The following is a 25,446-nucleotide window of genomic DNA, read 5'->3' on the forward strand; positions in this document are numbered from 1 at the left end:
CAATACGAAAAACACAAAAAATAAAAACACACCCCCTTTTTAAAACAAGGTTTTTGTATTTTTTGTTTTAAAGAACAGAAAATAGTTATTGAAAAAAAGAATAAAATAGACCTATATTTTTCTAAGAGAAAAATACGGATATTTTTGCTAAAATGTGATAAAAAAAAAAAAAGAAAAATGGAAAATGAATGAACGAAGGGTTAGTTTTGAAAATTGGGTTTTGAACGGCACTTTTAAAAAATCTCATTCACAAGGTATACGATACATGACACGGGATCAAAACATATGAAATAGGCGTCTTTGAATGAGAAAAGCGAGGGACTTGGTGAAAAGCGTACCGCGCAGCTTCTCTACTGCTCGCACCCCAACTCCGGCGCAAATGGATCCATCAGACCGCTACTGCTACAACCCCGTCTTGCGCTGGAACCCTCAGGTGGAAGCCTACTTCTCCAAGGCATACGGTCCTCACCATTTCTCTCGCATCACTCAAGCCCTAGCGTACTATCCCTTCTCCTCATTTTACTCTTCCCTCTCTGTTTTCGTACTCTCTCTTTCCCCGCACTTCCCACTCTGTTGGGTTTCTCATAAAGTGTAGTTATGCGACTTTTTTGTTTTTTTGATTTCTGATTTTTGATTCCCAGTGAAAGCAAAATCCGGTAGGAAAAGAATCCGAATTCAAAATTTGTTATTCTTTTCTTGTTTCTTTTGGTTTCCTTGGTTTTCTGGTAAGCGAACAGAGGGCCTGTTATGGGGTTTTTAGCATATGAGAGTTCTCTTTTGAAAATGGTTGTGGTTTCGGTTAATTCCATCTATCAGTTGTTTGCAAGTTGTTCTTCGATGGGTGGAAAAGAAATGTACGCCCTTTATGGTTTTTCAATTTTTGAATTTTATTCAGAGGGAGAACAAAATCGCGTAGGAAAAGAAGAAAGGCTCAAAATTTGCGTATTTCCTTGTTCCTTTTGGTTGCCCAGCTTTCTCAGCAAACAAACGGGGGCAGTTTTTGGGAGTTGTCCTTGAAAATGGTTGTGGTGTCTGTCCATTCAATCTATCTGTTGCTTGAAAGTGATTTTTTAATGATTGGAAAAGAAATCTGCCTGCTTTATTGTTTTTTTTTTCCTTCAATTTTAAAGCTTGATTCACAATGAAAGTAAAATCATGTAGGAAGGGGTGAAAATCCAAAATTTGTGTTTATCCTTTCTTCTTTTTTCTTTTTTAAATTTCCTTTGATATCCTGGATTTCTTGGTGACCAAATATAGGGTTTGTCGTGGTGTTTTTTAGCATGTGAGAGTTGTCTTTTGGAAAATGGTTGAGGTTTCATCGGTATAATCTAAGATGTTAAGTGGTGACACTCAATCTTGAGTAGTTTCCGTTTCTACTGGGGTCTAAAAAGTTTAATTTTCAATGGTTATTTCCTCATTAACCTAGGACAGCTAGGGATTGAAGGAGTCTTTAGAGATCATTGTGATGGAGTGTTGAGAGCTTTTTCTAAGTTGGCGGAAGAGTGTTTAGCTATAGAAGCATAGATACTAGCTCTTTTAGAAAGTTTGTTGCAGGATAAAACTTTGAATCTTTCATATTTATGGGTTAAGGGTGATTTCTATTGCTATTTCATGGGTATCCTAGAAGGCAAAGGTCCATGAAGAAATGCTGGATGGATCTATCAAATTATTAGTGTTGTTAGTTCTTCTTGATCTCCGCATTTAGCTATTCAGGTGGTGAATCATTTAGCCAAGAAAGGGCCCAAACACTTGGTATCCTTCATTGAGTTTTTCCCTCCTCTGAGATGTATAAAGCATTTTTTGTTTGTATTATGCTTTGGTATCCTCTACAAGATATGCACCTTGTTTTGCTTTCCTTAGGAGTGGTATGCACATATTTTCTGTTAGATTAGTGTTTGGTGAAACTTGGAAGGATTTCTTAATCTTTCTCTGTACTTAATTTAGGGCAATGGATGTGTTTATTTCTGACAAAAAAAAAAAAACTCCACGATTAGTTTTTCAATAAGCAGAAAAGGAATGTGTTTGCTCCCCTGCATTTTTTATTTTGATTAAGAGTGTAGGCAAAATCACATGGAAAAGAAGCAAAATTCAAATTTTGTGTTTTCCTTGTTGCTTTTGGTTTTGACATCTTAACTGAAAAGTGGATCTGTTATTGTGTTTTGCACGTGAGAGTTGTCCTTTCAAAAGGGAATGTATTTGCCTACTTGTTTTTTGGTTTATAATTTTCTGATGCAGAGTTAAAGCAAAATTATGCAGGAGAACATGCAAATTTCAAATTCTTTTTTTTTTTTGTTCCTTTTTGCTTCCCCAGTTTTCTCATTACCAAATGGAGGGTCTATTATGGATTTTTAGCTTTTGAGAGTTATTTTTTTTGAAAAGGATTCTGCTTTCTATCGATTCAATAAATCAATTCTTTGGAGGTACATATCTTGATAAGTAGTAAAGGAATATGTTTGTTTCTTGTTTTTAAATTTTTGACTGAAGTGATAGCAAAATATTGCTTGGTAATTTGTTTTGCTGAAACAGTAGTTTACTAAAATCTGTAAAACAAAGCTTTTGTTTTGGTGGTTTTGTCTATTGAAGATATTGGATGTGCTGGTGTTGGTGAGGAGAGAACAAATGTTTGCTCTCAAATCAATGGCTTAAAAAGGGATTTTTTTTTGGTTGTTTTGAGAGGGCATGGTGATTGTAATATGTTAGTATGATGTGTTTTCTTGTGTGCTTGTGTTGTGTTTTTTTTTAATCCTTGTCTTTATGGTCGCATGTTTTGACTAGGCGTCCATCTTGCTACTCTTGTATCCGTGTGAATACACTCAAATCAACAAGTGATGCTGTTATTGAGAAGCTATTGGCAATTATACAGGAAACAGAGCTTGGTAACACTGTTGATGGCATGCATTTAAGTGAAAGTAATGCCACTGCCAAAATTGATATGGGAGGGAATTTAAAAAGCTCTCTGAGAGAATATAATAGTCACCTGAATTTGGATGAGCAAAAGAAGGTTGCCTTTGGAAACTTTGAACAGTTGGATTCTCAGAAGAAAAGCTTGGAAACTGGTTCAATTTCTAAGTGCCAGTTACCCGGGCTAGACTATGTTGTCTTTGTCAGAGGTTCAGGACCACACACAATTGAATATGGCTATGAAATTGATAGACCTCCAAAGGAGGTTATTGTGAGTCGTAAATGTGCTGAGGCAGTTCTTCGAGGGGCTCAGGTATTAGCATTCTTGTAATTTTATCTAAGTTTGGTACATATGTTAAATTTCATCGGTCTGGCGCTTCTTAGTGTTTGAATTCTATAAAATATGAACATCCCAGTATTTACTCTTTTTTTGGATTCAAACTTAACTCAATCCAACAAACATGATCACAACTTCTGAGAGCAAATCTGGCATCCTAGTACTCCACATTTTTATGGAGTTTTTTTATACTTTCAATTTCATGTGTGTATCAAATGTTTGCAAAAGTTTAAGGGCATCAACTCTCCTTGCTTATTATTATTTTTTAGCTTATTCCATTTTGTACATGTCCATTTTGTTTAGACTCCTATGGCCCTTTAGTATTATGTTGCATTTACTTCTAGAAGAAATTACTAACCATAGTTTGAATCTTAATTTGGATTTAGTTGAGTTAATATAAGATCAGGTTGTTCTGTATGTGCCATGGTGGTCTACAGGACATGGGTATAACATAGCAGTGCAAATCCTGAAAGAGTGGGATATGTAGAACACATCAATTCTTTTATATACAAGCACATCATAAGTGAAATTATTTAATATAATTTTTTTATGTGCAAGTGTGTGATCATATTATATGTGACAATAGGTTTTATTAATATATCTAAATTTTGTTAGATCCTTACTCAAAATTGCACCACTCAGAAGAAGCATCTTGACAACTATAGGTAAATTTTTTTTTCTCTCTTTTTTGGGTCCCCATTGGGACTTGAACTTGGAACCTCCCATAAATCCGCTCCAATCCCAACCCTTAACCATTTCATATATATATATATATATATATATATATAGTTGTTTTATTTCTTTTCTCTTGCTATAGTTTTTTGTTTGCTTGTATTCATGGTCTTGATGAAGTAATGATAGGTGAATTAGTAGAATTTGAAGAAGGTACAATAGGCATTGCTTTGAATTTGGAATCAAATAATGTTGGTGTTGTATTCATGGGTGACGGTTTGATGATACAATAGGGAAGTTCTGTAAAAGCAACAAGAAGAATTGCTTAGATACCTGTGATCATTTCAATTCCAGCAAATGATGACGTTATAGCTTCAATCCGATTAATTCTTAATAAACTAGTATTCGCTATTTGTGAGGGTTGTTCTAGCTATATAAGAAATCCTTGATTAATAATAAGATAAATAATAACTTTGGGAACTCCATAGATTTATGGAAATGGAATCGGTTACTAGTTTTGAATCTCAAAAGAGATAAAAAACTGGGGATATTATGTGACTAGTTAGTATTCAAAGTGATGTCATGATCCAAATTAATGTTTTGTCTATTTCACTTAACTTAATAGTAAGTATGGGAATGCATTCATTTCCTCTGCATCGACCCAATTTGTTAGTCATATCCTAATGTGCCCACTGAGGGTTTGACTTGTCTTGGTCTTGTGTGTTATTTGAAACTTTAAAGTTTTGAATGGGTCTAACCAGTATAGAATTTCAGAGTACTATTCTGTCTCATATTGTCTTCAGACAAAGGCATGACTTTTGAGTATAATTTCAGATTGTTCTGTAAGAGTTAATAGTTGATGCATTTTTGATATATTTTCTAGTGAAACAGGGAAGTAATGATTGCTGGATGTTCTCTCTCCTGTTTTCTTATGGTTGTTTATTTGTAGGTATATGTCCCTGGTGTATTGGCTTGCAGTTCTCATGTTGAGAAAGGGGATGTAGTTGCAGTTTCAGTTGCTGTGGAGCAGCCTGGTACTGATGGTGGATGGGGTGTTGGTATAACACGTGGGACTGTTCTACAGGGTCAGCAGACAGGCAAGACTATAGTATTACTCTGCAGTTATTCTTCTGATTTAACTTTATATTCTTGGGTATAAATATTAAGACCATTTTTTTGTTACTTGATTCTCAGGAAGCAAGAATGATATTGTTTTGATGGTAGCAGTTGTTATTTGAGTGTTTCTGGATTAGCATTGAATCTCGATGTGCTTTTCCTTTTCAAAATTATTGTTTGGGAATAGATATCTAATCTTTTGAAAAGAGATGGGTAAATTTTGAGCAAACTTTTGTTAAATACGAGTCAGATGTCTAGTCCCTTTTTCCAGACTTGCCTTTCCACGTTTGTTGGGAAAGCTTAGTAAATGTTTGAAACATGAAATATCTTGTGCAAATTGGAGAGATGTTCAAAGACATTGGTAGAATATTTGTATGAGTGATCTTTAATTAGAGTTTCCTGGTCCTGATTTCCAACTAGGAATTGCAAGTAATGCTGTAAATAAATAGATATTTAGGAACATTTTTTGTGTAAGATACAGGGATATTGATAACAATGCTAACATAAAGAAAAGTGCATTTGAAGGTGACAGACACAGCTCTACAATTATTAATACATAATCAACCATATGTATGTATCCTAATACAGATCTTTTAGAGTTAAAAGGATCCAAGTCTGATCATATGTAAATTCTAGTAAACAGTTTTGGTACTGCAGGTTTCTTTTTAAATGTTAGAAATCCGATTTTGATCATTGTCTAGCCTTTTTTTTTATTGGAAATGGTTATTAAAATACAGTTATAATTCTGAGGGCTACAAAAATTTCCTCTCAAAAATGATAATTTACCTTGCAATCAAAATACTACTAAATATGATAATATACTTTTTTATATGTGCATAAGCAAATTGATTGCAATTAAATTAAGAAAAAGACAACTTATTGAGAAGGGGATGTAAAGTTGAATCCTTAATGTCGTAGGGACTAACTTGTTGTAGTTCTTGATTTTAGGCTTTCTGAGTCTTCTCCATGATCATATCAAGAAAATCATTATGTTCTCGATTCTTCAACTTTCTCTTAAAACGTTTACAACTTCTAGTACCTGATACCAAATCTGATGCAGGAACTTAAAATTCCCCTCATGTAGCATTTTCTTGAGTTATAGAATGAGGTGAAAAGAATAAAAGATGACTTTAAAAGAAAAAAGATATCCTAGGTAATCACATCTAGATTTTGTTAAGCAATTATTCTTGGAAGGAAGACAATCAAATCCTCAAAGAAAGCAGGAAAGATGTTGAAATCCTTTAGTAAATGACTTTGAAAGACTACCTAGGTTTATATAGACCCTTATCTCTTTTCTAATAGGATAGTTTTCCTAATTCCTTGGTTTTTCTTGTCAGAATAGGAAATAAAAAACACATGGATGGAATATCATTTAGAAACTGAAAAAAATAAAAACTCTCATAGTATAATTTGCGTAAAACAGTATTCTCATGGTAAAAATGTGGTAAGACCAATGGGTGCAATGTGGAGATGATATAGCTTCATAGTTTGTAGTTCTGACTAAAAAGGGAGCATAAAAGCATCTTTGATTTTGTACATGTTGAACCTACACCCTGCATATGTCTTCCTATACTGCAGCTTGTTCTCAAAATGGTGTAGTAACTAGTAAGTTTCTGTGTATCGATTGGATGTGAGAGATATACCCTCCCATTCTTTTGCGATAGCATAAATAACAGTTATGTATTGAATGGAACAATGAGAATATTTATGTAAGATATTGAAGTGAATACCAACTAATCAAACTGATTTATTTTCAAACTTGAATAATATGAGTGGTATGACTAAACCTAAACCCGTAAGCCATATGACATTTATGCCTTGAGCTGGACTAACTCATATGAAATACTTGTTTCCAAATTCATGTAGTCAATTTAACATATTTGGGTTACTCAAAGATTAGAGTTTCAATCAGGAAGTGGGTTTTAAAATGCACTTGTTAAGGAATTAGAAGTATATGCCTATGTGTGTGGAAACAATAATCATTTCTCTTGTGGCAGGATTGTGAACCTTGAGATCAAAGGGTAAATATGATCAAACATGAGGCATTATATATACCTGGAATAAAAAATCTTTTACAGTAGTTTCTTTTCTGTGTGTCTATGTGGATTGTGTTTGCCAAACCGCAAAAGTTCTTATCTTCTGCATAAGTATTCCTGTGAAAACTTCTTGTAGTTTCTGGGGTTGACACAAGTTGTTGCTATTGCAGATCCTTATCATTTTGAACGAAATGCCCTTTATATTGGCCAAGGGGCCACAATGATGTCAAGGGCTGGGATCTTCCGTGCTTCAGGAGGAATTGCTGTGGATATGAATAATAGAGTATTTAAACTGCCTTCCTTTCATGGTATAATCCTTTCTTCATCCAAACTCTTGCCTAAATTCTTAATTGAAAAAAAGATTTTTTTTTTTTTTTTGATTATTTTTTCATTTCTATAAAACCTAATTTGATGCTTAATAGAATGCAAGAATATTGTCCTTTCTTTTTGAAAATTTGAAAAGTTACATGTCAGCAAAAGGTGTTCAATATGTTCATCTTTTGGATGAACACTTGCCATATGGTTTTTTATTTATGATTTCACGATTTTCTTATTGTTGGTTGTAAACTATTTATTGTCTAGCATAGTTTTTAAGTGCTATTTTAGTGACAAATGGTAACATATAGAACATATTTTTTTGATATGGAATAAAAGAGCCTATCATGGACAATAAATGTTCATCTATGTACACTCTAAACTATTCCAAAACAATAGACTTAAAATGAGATTTCATTGCTTGATCTGACTCTTCAGTGTCATTAAACGACTTTTTATTTCTTTCTTTCCATAAGGTCCAAAATAAGCATAAGGGAGCATTGAAGGGGTAAATGATCATTCAATTCTTCTTTGCCTTTACACATGTAACATTTATTTGACATAATCTATCCTCTCTTTTTGAGCTGATTTAACGTTAGAATCCTTCTCCAAACGGTTTTCCATGCAAAAAAGCCTACTTTTGTTGGTACCCCAAGATTCATGTTTACACGGAAAGCTCTCTTCCACCCCTGTCTAAGGAAGAATAGAGAGATTTGATAGAGAACTCCCTGCACTTCAGAAGATGACTTGGTTTTTAAGGATTATGGCTTGACATGGGGAGTAGCTGCAAGTGCAGCAAGTGTTGGCATGCAAAGACTTAAACTAGACTTCAAGCAAGATTAAAGACAGGTTTAAAGGGAGGTATAATGGCTATTACTTCACAACCAAATTTTGAGGAGGAGCAATTTAGAGGACACAGAAAAGGATGATAATGAGATGGGGGATTATCACTCTAGTCTTTTGATGGAAGTGATGACAATTTTAATTTCAATGATGACTATGATGATGATGCCTGAAGCTTCTCTAGGATGTTCATTTTCTTATTTAGTTTCTATTTTTATTTTTAGATGTTTGGGAAATTAGAATATGTATTTGAACAAGATGAATTTCTCTAAATATGATGTTTCTTATGATGTGGATATAATATTTAGAGCTTTGAATAATTATTAGTATTTTGTTAATTTTATAAAACATCATGAAGAATGAAAATTTAATGGTCTTAATTGTTGAAGATGACGTTTATATTGGTTAATCATCAAATCGGTGAATATATATGTATACACTTTATTGCCTTACTATAATAAGGTGTTGCCTTGTCTTTTGCTTTTTGCCTCAGGTTAAAAGGAGTCTTATCTCCTTGACATTGCCTTTTGCCTTTGGCCAGTGTTTGAAATGTTGGGATATTTCAACGAAATATCGTCGAAATTTCGGATATCAGGGAGGGTCGACACGATATTTCACACCAAAAGTCGGTCCGCCGATTTTTCCCAGATTTTTCGGCGATTTCCCCTATATTTCTTGAAATTTCCTGATTTTTCGGGAAGTCAACTAGTCAATGTGACTGCCTGCAATAGGAGGGGATTTGAATTCAAATTTTTATTTTTGCCGCCTACAATGCCAAAGGGATTCGAACCCAAAACCTTTCCAAGTCAAAAGGCTTGGAGTAGAGCCCAATTACCACTAGGCCACATTTGTGTTTGTTAATATATATTCACAATCAATTTGTTAAAGTTCATTATTAAAAGAATAAATAAATTAATTCTAATTATTTTATTTTAAATTTTATTTAATTAATTGATAAAAGTATAAAAATTGTTATTATAATTTTATTAACAAGTTTTTTTATATCATTTATATGATAATTAAATATAAAAATATAAAAATTAAAAAAATCATATATGTATCATCATTTATTTTACATTATTGAATGCATTTAAATTAAATAAATTATAGTTTTAATATTAAATATATCATCATTTATTTCATTAATCTTATTTTAAAAAATTATTATCACTTTACTTTTAAATTTTCTATATTTATCATTTTAATTTTATTTAATTTTGAATATTTTTATTTTAAAATATTAAAAATATAAATTTATTCAAAAAATTACTAAAATATATAATAAAAAAAGGAAATTCTAATATTTATAAATTAAAATTAATTTGATAACATAAATAATAAATTATTAAGACGGATATATTCTTATTTACCGATATTTTTTTCCATCATACATTTATCAATTACATTTATAAAATAATTTTAACATATGTATTCTTATTTATTTTATTGTTTTTTAGAGTTTTTTTTAAACATTTTTATGAGTTTTGAATAATTTTCGCCTCACCAATATTTGTGTCAAAATATCCACTGATATTTTACCAATATTTCTGATATATCCTTAAAATCCAAATACAGATATATCTGTCTTTCCCGATATTTCAAACCTTGTCTTTGGCAACGTTGAAGCCAATAGCCTTCCACAAACCCACCCCATAGCTATCCCTTACCACCTCTTGAACACCAACCCCCTTCATTTGCCTTAAACTTTTTTTTTTGGATTAGAAACAAACATATGTATTAATTGAGAACAAAAATAACATGAGAAGGATGAGAAATCCTCAAGAAATACAAATCTGATAAAAAAGAATTGAGTAAACCTCCACAATACAATGGGGCTAATCAAAAAGTACAAAAATTCTATACAAGTGTAATGGCTCCCGACCTTGTAGACCTAGCCCTAAGGTGTACAAATCGAAAGCCAACTAAGTTGAATTACACTCAAAGGGTAGAGTTTGAAAACGTCTATACGGTAAGCCCAAAAAGAAACAAGGAAATGAAGCAAATCCCACATCATTTGCTCTGAACTTTCAAACCATGGGTTGTTTCCAAAGGGACTCTTGCTTAGTAGTGAATCTCCAACTTTGTTTGCTAACAAGAGCCTTGTTAAGAGGATGAAGATTTTTTATTCTAAGACCTCCTTTCTTCTTGTCCAGTTGGACAATAGACCAATAAAATTTTAGCACATTCCTTATCATTTCTAACTCCTCGAAGATTCTTTCATTTCCCTTGAGCAACATCGTGACATAGTTCATAGTAACATGAAAAGGTATAACCTCCATACTATGCGTTTGTTGACCTTTCTTATTTCTTTAGGTCATACACTTGTGTGACAACTCAAAATGGTGAAAGTTTCATGGCACTCAAGTGCATTGTTGCTTTCTAGCACAAGCTCTTCATATCTCCATGAGAGGAATCATGTCCATGTCTTTGATCTCATTCCTACAGTAAGGACTGTGGTACCTTCATCTAGATGCCTATTCTTTTTGTGGAATGTTAGGTTTTCAGCTTTGTACAGAACTTGGATGCTGAGGAAAGGATCCAATAATTTCTTTCTGTGAAGATGAAGATGTTTAGGTTTGTGGCATATCTTTTATAAGGTTGCAGAAAATCCCATCTTGCTTTGGCCATGCCTTCTCCTTGAGACTAAAGCATGGAGAGAACCCTTCACCTTTGCTTCCTCTCCTTAAGCTTGAGAAAAAGGATTTTAACCTTTGCCTCAGCCCCCTTGTTGAGACAACATGGGTCGTCCCTGCCCTTTACCAGATTCTAAAGTCATAGATGTTTAGAACAGGGTTGAATGTGCCCTTTGAGCATAAAAGCCTGATCCTAAATGCCTAACCCGAGTCAAGAGCAGGACTCCGGTGTTGTAAATGTACTTGATGTATCTTAATAGTGGGCTTAGCCTTCTAAGAGCTGAGTACCTTGGGATTGCTTTGAGGGTCTCAGTTGTCATTTGGAGCTGGAGGCTCATCTAGGTGGGAAGAGACTAAAGAACTGTCAAAATCATCCTGTTGGTTTGGGAGGAAGGGAACATCACTAGTGTTAGGAAATAAGTGCCAAAATCAGTGGATTTGCCGCATTTTTGGCTTGTTATCAACCTTCAAGTTCTCCATAAAATCATTTGGAATTCTTTGAGAATATCAAACTCTCCACTTGCGAGATTTCTCTTAGAATCATTGCTACAATCTCCAACCCCTCTGCTCTTGAGTTGCTCCACCTTCCACTTAAGCTCTGCCACTTTAAAATCCATATGGTTGATATCATTAAATACGAAGTTCTTATAACACTTGTCTGGAGAAAGCTCATGTCTACATTGCTGAGGAATTGAATATAGGATTAGATTCTCAGGCAGGGACTAGGAATCTAAATATGGGTCTTGTTTTTTATGGTGTTGGGAGAAAGCTTATTATTGTGAATGCAGCTTATTAAGCTTAGGCTTCTTCTATTGTTTTAGGACTAAAAAATATAGAATTGACTTTTGTTTTCCCAGGATGGTGTGTATGTGCAAACAAACATTGGGGTGGGTCTATCATCTTACATAACTTTCAGTAGATTATTTGGCCCGAAAAATGCTTTAGTCCATCATGAAGTGGGTGTGTGCATTCTATATGAAGTTCTTTTTTTTTTTTTTTGGGCAAATGATGTGTCGTTATTGTTTTTTTTTTTTTTTTTTCTCTTCAATCTTCTTGCTGTGCTCCATGCTTTCTTTCCCTTGTGCTTGTAATTTCTACTTCATATTTGACTTTAGCGATGCAAATTTATTTTTCTGGAAAAGGTTCTCATTGTCTTTTCTTTGTTTTTTCATCACCATGGTGTTCAAAGGATTGTCATGAGAATTATGACCTCGTTGGTTTCGTTTTTATTGATTGCTACATTTTTATCCCATATTTGCTGATACTTTGTTGTTTGGCTTTTGTCTTTTTCATTGGGAATGTTCCAGTTTCAGGTGTTCAATTCAGGAAATGCTTAACTGCTCTTCTTATTATTATTTGTCTTTCTTTTTGGTTTCTAGATGTGCTTGAAGGGGAAATATTTCTTCAAAACCTGCCAAGCATTGTCACTGCACATGCCCTAGGTAATTATTACAGTATTATATATATATTTAAAGTGATTTACATGTATTGTTTCTTACTCTGGTGCTTGGTTGTTGTAAAATTTTGTTGCATATAATTTGAAGGTTCTTTGTTTGTTTCCCTTGTTCCTTGGGTACTACTTAAAATTTGGAGCATATACTTTGAAGGTCCTTTGTATACTTACAATCTTTCTTTGGGTTGGACGACATACTGAATGTCTTTGAATGGTATTACTGAATGTCTTTTAATGGGTATTACTTTATTGATGGTCGTATAAATGATTTTGAGTGTAATCAGTGAGATGTTCCTAGTTAGGAGGAATTTTGGAGGGTCACTCATATATTATTTGGGTTTAAATTGATTAATTGATGGGTTAGGTTTTCCTACCTACCTACCAACTTGTCTTGGCTAAGATTCATCACAAGCCCCTCTTTTGTCCCGAACTTGCCTCCAGGAGTTTGGTATCAAATGATTAGTGTTGGATCAAGTAAACAGCAGTAGCAGCTACAGCAGGAGCCAAAAACAGCCATCAAACTCAAGCTTAAGTGAAACCTAATGTGGAGGATTTGACTTATCTTGCATGTCCATAATCCATGTGCTATTTTAGAACAACTGTGGGTTTCTATATGGGTTAGCTGATGGGCGGATAACATAATGGCTTCCCAAATGTTTATTGGCTTTATTCTATATGCACTGGCTGTCAATGTCAAGTTTTCAAAAGCTTTAAAGTTTTTTTCATTACTTTGGATTAAACATTTTCTTATTGCGATTCTTAACATTTATTTATTTATTGAAATTTCCTTGGGTGCTTAACATTATCTTTTTGTTTCTGTCTTAGATCCTCAACAGGATGAGAGGATATTGGACATGTGTGCAGCCCCAGGAGGGAAAACTACTGCAATTGCTATCCTTATGAAGGATCAAGGGGAGGTTATTGCAGTTGATAGATCTCACAACAAGGTACCCATACAACTTTTAAACTAAAAGTATGATTTTAAAAGTCTGTCAGTTCCTTAAATTATCATATCACTCCTATAAAAAATTCTGAACCACATCATACTAGTTGAATTTAATGCCAAATGGCAGGAAAGGATTTAGTATATGCCCTCAATTAGATGGGATAATAGGCTATTGGATGCACTATGGATGAACTTGTCCATCCTTATTACTGATACAAATGTTCAATCTATTATTCTAGAAGAATCAGTGGAGCACATTCTCATCCATTATAGGCATGAGAGTAGCATTGCTTGCATGGCATGGAAGTTTTGGTGGAAAGGATAGTAGTCTTATTAGTAATATGTTTGTGTTTAAAGTCTTTCTTTCTTTTTCTTTTTCTTTTTTTCTTTTTTTTTTTTTTCATATAGAGAGTAGATCCTTGATGTTCTTGAGCTTGTAAATAGCAAGAGGTAGGATAGTTAAAAGTGTTCAGTTTTTTGTTTTTTTGGCTTTTGTGTGCCTTGTAAACTCCTATGTACTCGGATTGTGCACTTGTTTTGCAGATTGCACAACCTTTTTTGCTGGGTATTGTCAATCTATTCTTTTTTCTTGTTTGCCTTTAAAAGAAAAATCTATTATTCTAGAAGCATATCTAAAGATCCCATTCTGAAGTATGTGACTATGAATCTCACATTGATGTCTTTTGTGTCAGTTCTAGTTTATTATCACCCTTTTAGTGCTGAGATGTTTTCATGAAAGCATAATTCATGCAGGCCCTTCAGATTGAAATTTAATGTCACCAATATTGACTGGTGAACCAAGATTTTTTTTTTTTCAAATATATATGCATGAAGACTGATGGGATTGGTGGTATTGCGAGTGAAGTAAAATATAGGAAGCTTCAACTTTCTAGCTATTATATACTGCAGCCAATATGGTTCAATGCCCAAAATCAGGTGTACTAAAAGAAGAACAAATGCTGCTATTGTTTGAATATGCTGAAATTACTGTAGTGTTCCTTCATAGCTCTAGTACCAAAAAAAGTCAAACCAGCAGAATCTTGGATTTTCGACCTATCAGTTTGGTTACTAGCTTGTACAAAATCATAGCTAAGGTACTTTCAGGGTGATTGCGTAAAGCCCTCCAAGATACCATTTTCATGTCCCAAGGAGCCTTTGTGAAGGGGAGGCAAATTTTGGATGCCATCTTGATTACTAATGAGCTAGTGGATGAGAAAAGGAGATCAAATGAGGAAGGGGTAGTTTTCAAAATTGATTTTGAAAAGGTCTATAACCATGTTGATTGGTATTTTTTGGACCATTTACTTGAACAAAAAGGGTTCAGTTCAAAATGGAGATCTTGGATGAGGGGATGTTTGTCTTTTGGGTGAAGGCTTCTAGAGGCTTAAGACAAGGAGATCCTCTTTCTCCTTTTCTTTTCACCATTGTGGCTGATGTTTTAAGTAGGTTGATGGTGTGAGCGGAGAAGAGAGGTCTTTTTTTCGGGGTTTCTAGTGGGCAGAAATAGGACTAGAGTGTTTCATTTACAATTTACCAATGACATTATCTTTTTTTTCTAGAGCTTCCTTGGAAACCCTTAAGCTCATTTTGTTGGTTTTTGGGAGGTTGCCAAGGCTTAGGATCAATCTTAATAAGAGGACTCTTTTTTATATCAACATTAATCAAGATCAAATCTCCAGGATGGCTTTGATGCTTGATTGTTTAGTCTCGGATTGGCCTTTAACATATTTGGGTCTTCCTTTAGGGGGGGAATCCAAAATCAAGTTCATTTTGGGATTCAGTGATTGATAGAGTCTTTAGGAGGTTGGATGAATGAAAAAAATATTTTTTGTTCCTAGGAGGTAGAATCACTCTAATTCAATTTTGTTTGTCGCACATCCCAAGCTACTTCTTATCCCTTTTCAAGATTCCAGTATCAAGAACATCAAGGATTGAAAAAATGCAAAGAGATTTTTTATGGTTGGGTTTTAGGGAGGGTAAAAAACATCACTTGGTTAGTTGGGATCTAGTGAATAGGCCTAAGGAGTTGGGTGGTTTAGGGTTTGGGAAAGTTACTTCAAGAAATCAAACTTTATTAGGTAAGTGGCTTTGGAGGTATCCTAAGGAAAGTTTTGCCCTTTGACATCAGGTTATTTTAAGTATTTATGGGACACATCTTAGTGGGTGAGATGCTAATAATTTAGTCAGATGGTAACATTGTTGCCCCTCGAAAGCCATTGCATTTATTTTCTCGGTTTTTTCTATATACACTTGCTTTGGGGTGGGTGATGGGACAAAAATTTGTTTTTGGAGAGATTTATGGTGGGGGGATCAACCTTTGTGTTTACAATTCCTAAGACTTTTCAGAGTCATCACAACTAAAAACCTCTTTGTTTCATTTGTTTTTGGTAGTGATTCTCCTCCTTGGAATATTTTTTTTCATCGTAATCTAATTGATTTGGAGATTAAGGATCTTGAAAGATTAATGATTTATTTTTCCAGTGTACATTTGTCTCCATTTGTTCCAGATGCAAAAGCTTGGACACCTTCTTCTTCTGGAGTATTCTCATTAAAATCTTTCTTCCTAGCCTTGACCAATATATAGAGAAGGCCTTTCAAAGCTCTTAGTCTTGATTGGTGCTTCCTATGTAGGGGGAGTGGAAAGACGATTGATCATCTTTTCCTACATTGTTCGGTTACTTTGGGTTATGGCGTAGACTATTCTTGTAGGCGGGAATGGAGTGGGTTCAACAAAGGACCATTTGTGATATGATGGTTATTTCCTTTATTTGTTTTGGAAACTCTACTAGAGGCAAGACTCTTTGGAAGATTACCTTTCTTACTTTGATGTGGAATGTGTGGAGAGAGAGGAATGCTAGGATTTTTGGGGATACTTGCAAGACGCTTGAGATGATGTGAGGCTTGATTCATTTCTTTGCTTCTTTTTAGGCCTATCGTATTGATGTTTTCAAACCTTTCCCTTTTGAGTGTCATTCAGTTTAGTTGGCTCTCAATATGTTTTCCTTAGGGTTGGGCCCTACTTGGTGAGAAGTTGAGTTGAGCTTTCGAGTTGTATATTTGTATAGTCTATTTATTCTTTTTGTACAAATCTCCTTGTAAAGGAGAGGTATTCATGGGTTTTTTGATCAAGTTTGTATTTCCTGGGGAGGATTTTTCATCCTTCTTATGTTTTATTATCTTTAATTAATACATCTTTGGTTTCTGATGAAAAAATAAATAAAAAACCTGTAGTGCACTCATCTGTGCATTTCCATGATTTTTTTTTTTGGTTTTATGTTGCAGGTTTTTATAACAGAAGGAATATTAAAAGTAGAAATCATACTTGTTATTATATTGGGGGTTTCTGTTTTGTATTTTATTTTTCTTAATTCCAAACTAGTAAATAATTCCTAATTTCCTCTTTTAAGCAACATTATGTCCAGATGAATTTTGTTTCAGTTGAAACTGAATTCTCCAAATTTAATAATCCATTGTCTTCCTGTTTTGCTTTTATAGTTTTAAAAATTTTTATTTGTTTTTTCCTTGATTTTAATTTGTTTACAGGTGATGGATATTCAGAAATTGGCTGCTGAGATGGGCTTGCATTGTATAACCACATATAAACTAGATGCTCTTAAAGCTGTTTGTCGAAGCAATGAATCCAATGATATGACCACTCCATCTTGCAGAAAGGATGCTGAGGGTGTAACTCTTCAAAGTTCAGACTCTCCAAGACTACAGATGGAGAAAAATCAATGCAGTACAGAAGCATTCGCTGCTGATTTTGCTTGCCAGGAAAATGGTAGGTGAATTCTCTTTATGTTTGTTCATGAATTGCTTTTTTATACATGCGTGGACTTCTCTGGTGCTATAGTTTCTCATAGTCTATTAACTACATTGCCATATGGTGTGCTAAAAGGGAAAAAAAGAACTTTTCTTTGCTTTCAGGACTGTGTATAACTGTTATGAGCTCATGGAATTTTCACTGACTTCCAGAAAGTGTGTACAAAGAAAATTTGGTGTTCATGTTTAATTTTCAAATATCAATTGAAATTTCCATTTCTTTTGAGTTTAAAGGAAAGAAGCTTTCCCAATTTTTCTAAAACAATTCCATTGACAGTTGAGAGATTGCTTAAAATCAATATTTTGATATATTCCTTACTGTGATAACCAGACTCTCTCTAACCTTCTCCAATTTAGCTGCATTGACAAGATGCAACATGAGTATGGGTTTGAGATCCTTACTGGATACTCTTATTTTGCTTCAGTAGTGGCTGACTGTTTTGGTTGATTGATTTTTTTTTTTTTTTTTTTTAAAAAAAACTTTCTTAAAATAATGCATTGGAAAAAAAAAAAAAAGAGAGTTTGTTGGAAAGTCAACTTTTATAAGAATATTTATAGGGATAAAGGATAAAAGAGGGGGAATTCTTTTAGAAAATATCTTTGCTTTTGATTGATTTCTTATTCATTTTTCTTTTTTAACAACGAATGGTTCAAAGTGTTGTTGTTGAACCACACAATGAGTCTGAGACAGGAGTAAAGGTATGGATCATTTGGCTAGGCTGAGATGACTCAAAGTCAAATATTGCAACTTGGATTTGCTGAAAACAGAAGGAAAAAATAGATAATCTTTACATTTCTCATAGATTCTCCACATTCTCCACATATACGTTAATTCATGACTAGAAACAAGAAATTCAGAATAACTTATTTTCAAACGCTTATTGACTTATTATTAATCACATTTCTTTTTCTTAGTTTTGTTTATCAGTTACATTTATAATAGTTTTGATATTACAATATGATTTGATATATCAATTATAAAAAATTGGTATCATGTATAAAAATGAGTATAATAATGTTTTAAGAGTTTTCCGTTCTTAATATTATCATAAACCAATCCAAGTGCACACTTCTATAATTATTTAAATTTAAACAATGTCAAATGTTATTAACTTTTTTTTATTAGTTTGTGAAATCCATCTAATTATAATTACTTTTCTGAAAATTTTCATTATCTTCTTGGAATTTTTTTTTGAGCTTTTTAATTAGTATATTGTGCGTATTGCCTGATATTGATCTGAGATTTTGAGACGAATCCACCTTTGAACCTGTCTTGTTAGCCATCGATACTGTGACTTTGAAATGACCATGCAATATAGATTCCTAGTATCAAATTTCTTGAAAGAAGTCAAATTTTCATCAGAAGTTTTCAACAATTGTCGAAAGTTACTGACTACATTGTGCTCCTTTCTCCATCTCTGTGCTGTCAGCCACTTTCACTTTTCTCTTGTTCTTCCACTACTCTTTCTCTCTATCTTATGGTATTCTTTCTGTAACCGTAAGTTCTTAACGTAGTATATCTTTTGGACATTTTATTGTGTTTGGATGTGGAAGAAACCTATGGATTTGATTCTTGAAGTCAAATATCATATTGTCTCCTAGGACTTACATCTTGTACTTGATGTATGGCTTTGGTAGTTTTTGTTGTTCCAATTTATGCATCATCTTTAACATGAATTGTTTAAATATTTGCTGTGATTAGTATGTTCCGCCTTCGTCATGGTCAGATTTTGACAAAGAAACATGGTTAGTGGGAGTGATCACAGATGTTCAGAGACTCAGACAAAGCTATGACACTAGACTTATTCTTGAGTTACAAAAACTCCACAATGAATGTTATCTTTGTGCATATTATTGGAATTGCAATTATCTCCTCCATTTCTTTTCTTTTTTGGTACGATCAACGATTGCTTAAACATTAATCATGGTTATGTGCATGAAACATTCTTTCCTCTATAAATATAGTTCTGTCCTTAACCCATTCATTATTTCAGTTATAAATGGAGAAGGGAATCAAAGAACTTACACTAGCAAAGCTGATATCAGGAAGAATATTCGTCGAATGAGAAATGGGCCAGGAAGAAATCAAGGCATGGGTGGTAGGGTTGAAAAATCAAAAGGTTTTTCACCTAATAGTTTTGATCGAGTCCTCCTTGATGCCCCCTGTTCTGCCCTTGGCTTGAGACCTAGACTTTTTGCTGGCGAGGTAGGGTCTTTTTTTATTGGAATTTGTTTGCTTATAATTTTTATTTATTCCTTCTCTTTTACTGTTTTTTTTAAGCAATGGGCTTGCATTGAGTCTTGTGGGACCATAAAAATTTAGCTCCTGTTTGAACAAATATTAAGGCAAAATAGATGGGCATGGTGGACCTCTAATTAAACTGAGCAAGACAGATGGGATGAATAGGATTTGGTGTGAAAAATGTATTTGATTCAGACAATGTACGCACATTGGGACTGTTAAACATGCAGGGGCTCATACTTTGGGTGGGAGCATTCTGTTTACTTCCTGTTTTCTGGTATAGTCTGGAGGGGAGGGGCTTTAGAGAAATTTGCCACCTTAATTGTTGTTTAAACTGATGAGAAATAATTCTTCTTGAACTTTGCGTTTTTATGATCTTTGTATGTTTGTGTTTAGGAGGAGGTTGAGGGTGGTTGGGTCTGTTGGTTTGCTGTTGTCAGGTTTGGTTTCTGAATAGCATGATAGCTAAATACTGGCAGTATACTGAATCCGTGTAGCAGGGAGACTTTTAAAGAGTAGTTTTCTTCCAACTGGAATTTCTCTGGTTACAACTGTAATGAGTAGGACATGCCTTGAATGTATCCAGGGTTTTAAATTAAATAATTTTGATAGAGTACTAATGGGGGACAAACATGTGGGGTATGTCAAGATACAAGTGTCTTCTGTCATATCAGACAGGAGGGATAGTAGAGTGTGATATGGTATCATATGTATATTTTGTAAGGATTATCATCCTTTGCTTGTACTTAAAAATTCATATAAATAAATTTGTTTGTTTCTGAATAAAAAGGAAAACAAATATGGTACCACCCTAAGAAGGAAAGGTTTACAAGCATTATAAGCTTTATTAGGTTTTTGTTCCTTCAAGATCCCTGGTTTTGCTCATTATCCCTTTTAGCAGAAGGGCCAGTCCTTGTTAGTGGACTCTCCTCTCTTATTGGTTGTCTCAAGCATAACTTCTTGTTGCTTGATGATAAATCTGGAATGCCTTGGCCATCAGGGTGTCCTCAGAGACCATAATTTTAATTCAGACCTTATTTAACCTGCTAGTAATATGGTTGGGCCATTGAGGCAGAGTGATTAGCATTATTGGAGGGCTTGAAAGAGGCTTTGTGGGCTGTACAAATATCATGGTTCAAGGGGACTCCTCAATGTTATCTCTTGGACTTCCATGGGGTGAAGAGGCTTGTGCAAGTCAGCTAATCAGGAGGCTGATAGTTTGGTGAAGACAGGAGCTTCTTCCTCAGTGAAATGTGAAGGGATCTCACTCCCTTCATGATTTGCAGGAGAGGGAATTGTATTTGTGGTTTGCATTGCAGTGTGTGTATTGGCTGGGGTTGTCTCTTTACTTTTTCTTGTGTTTGAAGGTTCTATTATTTCTTTTTGTACTTCTGTCCTTTCATTTTAATAAAATTTCCCTGTTTCCTGTAAAAGAAAGGGGAATGATATATTAAATTTTGTTATAGAAGATTGTATCATGTTTTAAATCTTCCAAAAGAGGATGGAGGTCTGAGATCCTTCTTGCCTTGTTTCAGCCACATGATAGCGAGTTTCTGGTGTGACCTTTGATTGTTCTCACTGTCTTATGTTCCAAATTCACAATAAAAGTAGCCATACTTTTAAAATTTGGCCTGTCTTTCTACCTTCAATTCTACCTTGTAGGGGTTGCTTCTCTTTCATCTACTTAAAAGTTATTACAGGTTGACATACCCTTCTAAGCTTTGTGCTTATTATTGATAAATCTCCTAGCCTTGTTCAGTTGTTTGAAGACAAGTGAGTCATTATTTTCTGTGGATTCTAATTTCTATAATATGTTAGTTTACATCTTTCTACATTTGTATTTGAATTCCATTTTTTGTTTCAGCTGGAAAACTAGTTTAATTTCTTGTGTTATGGCAGGAGACTATAGAATCATTAAGGAACCATGCAAAGTACCAGAGGAGGATGTTTGATCAGGCTGTTCAGCTAGTTCGCCCTGGTGGAGTCATTGTGTATTCCACGTTAGTGTGCATTTTAATGAAATCTGTGTATCATGCATTTGAAAAGACGCAAAAGCTGTTTAAAAAAAGGAAAAATTTGCTGCCACAAACAATAGCTATCATAATTTGTGGAGGTGATCTCAGCATGCTTACCTTCATCTCCTATTTATGTTACACTCTGATCATTTATTGGCTTCAGTTGATTTATACGTATGTCTATCTGTCCATGCTACCTTTCATTTTCAATTTCTCACTACTTACTACCACAGAAACATTATATTTTACTGAGATGAGGTTGAGGTCCAAATTTCCTTAATGCAATGCCTTAAAAATTGAAGGTTTCATTTCTTTGTTTTTTTTTGGTTGAACATTTGAAAAATGATTGAGTTTTAGTTATTCTACATATATCTTTGTACCTAGTCTTTAACAGAAAATCTCTGTTGACACTACTGCATTTTTTTTTTCCTTTTGTAGTTGTACAATAAACCCTGGTGAGAATGAAGCGCTGGTTCGATATGCTCTCGACACATACAAGTTCCTCTCATTGGCATCACAGGTTAGATGGGATTCACTTCCTCAATAACACATTTGGTTCAGGTTTTGATTTTGCAGATAAAAGATATTTACTGTCATTATATAAAAGTAGCCAATGCAAAAACTGTTATTTTATGAAAGTAGTTATAAGACTATAGTACAAGTTGTAATTTCATTTTTTTGATTGAAGAAGTTCATTTGTGACAAACTAAGAACAAGCAAAAATATTGCAGCTTCTTTCACCATGGGGAAATCTGCCAAATTGACTTAACAGAAGCCCCATATTTGATAAAAGCAGTGGCTCCAATTCCTTCTTGGTGTCTATTATCTTTACCTGTCCACATTAGATTTCTTTATTCCTTTTTAGGGTTAATTAATTTGGTAGACTGAAAAGTTTACCTTGATAATATCTGAAACAAATTCCATTGATAAAACAATTCCTCTTGGAGCCAATCCTTCTAAACTGACATGTGAAGGTTAGTTTTCCAAATCAGATTAATATCAATCTACTCTTTAGGTAATAGCCGTACTAGGATTTAACTCAATTTTTTCAGAGTTGCCCCAATCCTGATGGTAGTAAATTGGGACTCTCTACCCTTGCAAATCGAACTTTAGTCAATTCCTGATGGCAGTAGTTTGGGACCCTGGCAATATTTGAGGGCCAAACCAATGACTAGAACCTGATTGCATTGCAAGAAAAGATGTTTCAGGCATTTGCACTTATGAAAACTAGAGGATAAAGCAGAATTTGGATTTGTCTTGAACCAAGTTGACACTGACAGGAAATTACAATGCTTTTTTTTTTTTTTCTGACAACATAATAATCTTAAAGCAAAGTTTGAGTCACCAACTGTGTTCTAGGAAGTGGGAAATATGCTGTTGGGTTGATTCAAACATATCTGATATCCAAAATCTTGATCACCTGTTAAAGAAAGAGGGTGGTGGTGGTTTGGGGGGGGGGTTGGGGTTATCTTCAGTTTTAACTGTACAATTACCTGACTTTGAATAATAGAAAATAAGTTATCTCTGTAGCTACATGAGGATGTTTCAATTTTAGAAATAGCCAACATGTCAGGAGGATAAAATATAGAAAGTGAGAACTTTATTGATAACCATATGTAGAAGTCCAAACATTAATTTAATGCCCAGAGCTGATGCCTTTCTCAAAAAGATCCCAACATGCAAATTCTCCTCCATATCCAGGATCAAAACTAAGAAAGCTAAGAATTTGCAAATTAAAATGGAAAATCTCTAGTTTCTCTTGTTGCACTGCACATCTATCTTCTCTATTTCCATAACACTCAGAGAAATGATTGATCTTCTGAAGATGCTTTTATGAGTCCTCTATTGTGTTACATAGTCCACAAGAGCTTTATATATATATATGTATGGTGGATATATTTGGGTTCTTCTATTCATCTTTGAAATTCGATCAATGAAATTAACACTCAATAGTTTTGAAACTATTATATTATTTTTCAAGCTACTGAGTATGTTTCTATTTTCTTTTGTTGTATGCACTTCAGCATCCAAGAGCTGGAGGACCTGGCCTTGTTGGTTGTTTTCAATTTTCTGATGGGTATACTGAGTAAGTACTTTTGTCCTGTTATTCTGTTCTTTTATTAGCTGAGAATGTTATCTTTATATTGATCAAAGTTCTATGCAATTCAATTCCATTTGTAAACACAGGGTGAGGCTAACAATACTTGGTGTTGTTGATTTTCGATTAATTTAGTATATGAATTTTTTAGTACTTTTTTCTACATTTTATATTTTAAGCTCTTTTATGGTTTCACCATGTACTTTTCCTTTTGGTTTTCTTCTTGTACAATGTTTACCCCCCTGTTCAAGAGGTTCATACTTAATTGGAGCAACACTTGATAGATTTCCAAGTACCAAGGATTTGCAAATACTAAAACTTCCTACAAAATGAAAATCCAGAAACAGGTAGTTCAAAGTTATTCTAAATGATCTTTTAGTAATTTGCTGTCCATGCGTGCTTATGTTACTCTGGCTGCAACTTTTCTTTATTGAACTTGAACTATTAACAACTACATCCTAGGTCAGACCCAAATGGATAAATTTACCCTGTTTATCCTGGTTTATGTCTCCATGTTGCTTGAACCATTTTTGTGTAAGTTCTTTACATCATTTGACTGTTCTTAGATATGTTTTCCTCATACTCCATTTTAGAAATCTCTCTTCTTGACTCTTGCCCATAGCACATTGAAAGATTTATCTAATTATTTTCTAGTACAGCAATCTAAAAGAAATTCTCTGTTACATGCTTGTTGAATTTTTTTAGAAAACCTTTCTTCTTGACTCTTACCTAGCCCATAATGCGCTATGGTTTCTATTGTATCTGGAGTATTCTATTTGAACATTTATCAAATTTTATTTTATTTTTTATAATGATTTTTCTAATTATATTTTGGTAGCTAATCTTTGGTTTCTTGTATCACTCAAGTCCCATCTCTTTTATGTGTTGTGGGGCTACAATGTCTCATTAAATTTGTGAGAATGTCCAAGTCCATGTTGCGCCTTTTTTTTCTTTTTTCTTTTTTTGTTTCCCTCTATCAGGGGCTCTAATTGTTTAATAATTCTGAGACTAGTTCTGATGCCTGATTCCCACAGGGAGTGGTTGAGACCTGGTGAGGAAGAACTCGTTCAGAGGTTTGATCCATCATCCCCGCTTGATACAATAGGGTTTTTCATTGCCAAGTTCAATGTTGGCCCCAAAGACGCCTGACTTCTCTTCAGAAAGTCTATAGCTTGGGAAATGGCTACATAAAATGGTTTTTGCCATGCATCTACCCTGCAAAGAGCAAAGATGGAAATTGTGGAGGAAATATCATCACCATTCCTTCTGCTTAACAAGATCTGGTTGGAATTCAACTTTTTAGAATGCTGGATAAAAAGCAATTGTCATTATTTATCTCAAGGATACCACACCTTCACATCTGGTATGTAGTCTATGGAGTCCATTGTATGCAATTGCGTGCATTAGGCAGGGAAGCGGAGCATGACCTGTAACACCATAGCGAGCAGTCTGCTTGATTTCTTGTATCAGTTTTGGTCGATCCTGCCATTTCTGGATAGATTTTGGCAAACTAAATTCGAGTATAATGATAGTTGTAAACTTGGCACCTGCTGGAAGCATGGTCAGTAGATTTTTGAAGCTAGGCACACAGGATTGAGTGTTTTCTATGGTCTGTAGCTGTAAGCTTTATGATGCCATCCTTTCTGTTTAGATCTTTGATGCATGTTTTTGCCTATCATGTTCAGGCCTGATAGCTACAATATTGAATTCTTTGCTTTCTAATTTCTAAAGAATTAAGGTTGCATTCAGAATGCTGAAATGGAGAATGGAATGAGAAATCAATTCCATTCTCATGCATGTGTTTGGATTCTTTTCAGACTGAGAAGAGAATTATAGGAATAAGACATTCATTAGTGTGGAAACTAAATCCTACCTTCACTGGAATTTGGAGTTCTCTTTCAACAAGGTATTGTGATTCATCTTCATTCCCATTCCTATTTCCACATACCAAAAGCATCCTCTGAGTCTGTGTTAAGATTAAGTGAAGGGTCAAATAGCAATAGTACTTGTAAAACTA

General features: G+C 34.1%; 1 protein-coding gene across 1 annotated transcript; it reads left to right on the forward strand.

Moving 5' to 3' along the window:
• The first annotated feature begins 255 nt into the window (after window positions 1–255).
• On the forward strand, window positions 256–25,177 carry LOC100253946 (rRNA (cytosine-C(5))-methyltransferase NOP2C). Its single transcript, XM_010658807.3, has 12 exons — window positions 256–498; window positions 2,776–3,214; window positions 4,860–5,007; window positions 7,233–7,370; window positions 12,233–12,295; window positions 13,132–13,253; window positions 16,796–17,033; window positions 19,069–19,280; window positions 21,216–21,316; window positions 21,770–21,851; window positions 23,356–23,417; window positions 24,464–25,177. Exons 1-12 carry the CDS (start codon window positions 305–307, stop codon window positions 24,576–24,578), a joined length of 1,914 nt encoding a protein of 637 aa, XP_010657109.1. The 5' UTR covers window positions 256–304; the 3' UTR covers window positions 24,579–25,177.
• Window positions 25,178–25,446: the final 269 nt, after the last annotated feature.

The sequence above is a fragment of the Vitis vinifera genome, chromosome 12, assembly GCF_030704535.1.
Source record: "Vitis vinifera cultivar Pinot Noir 40024 chromosome 12, ASM3070453v1".
NCBI lineage: Eukaryota > Viridiplantae > Streptophyta > Magnoliopsida > Vitales > Vitaceae > Vitis > Vitis vinifera.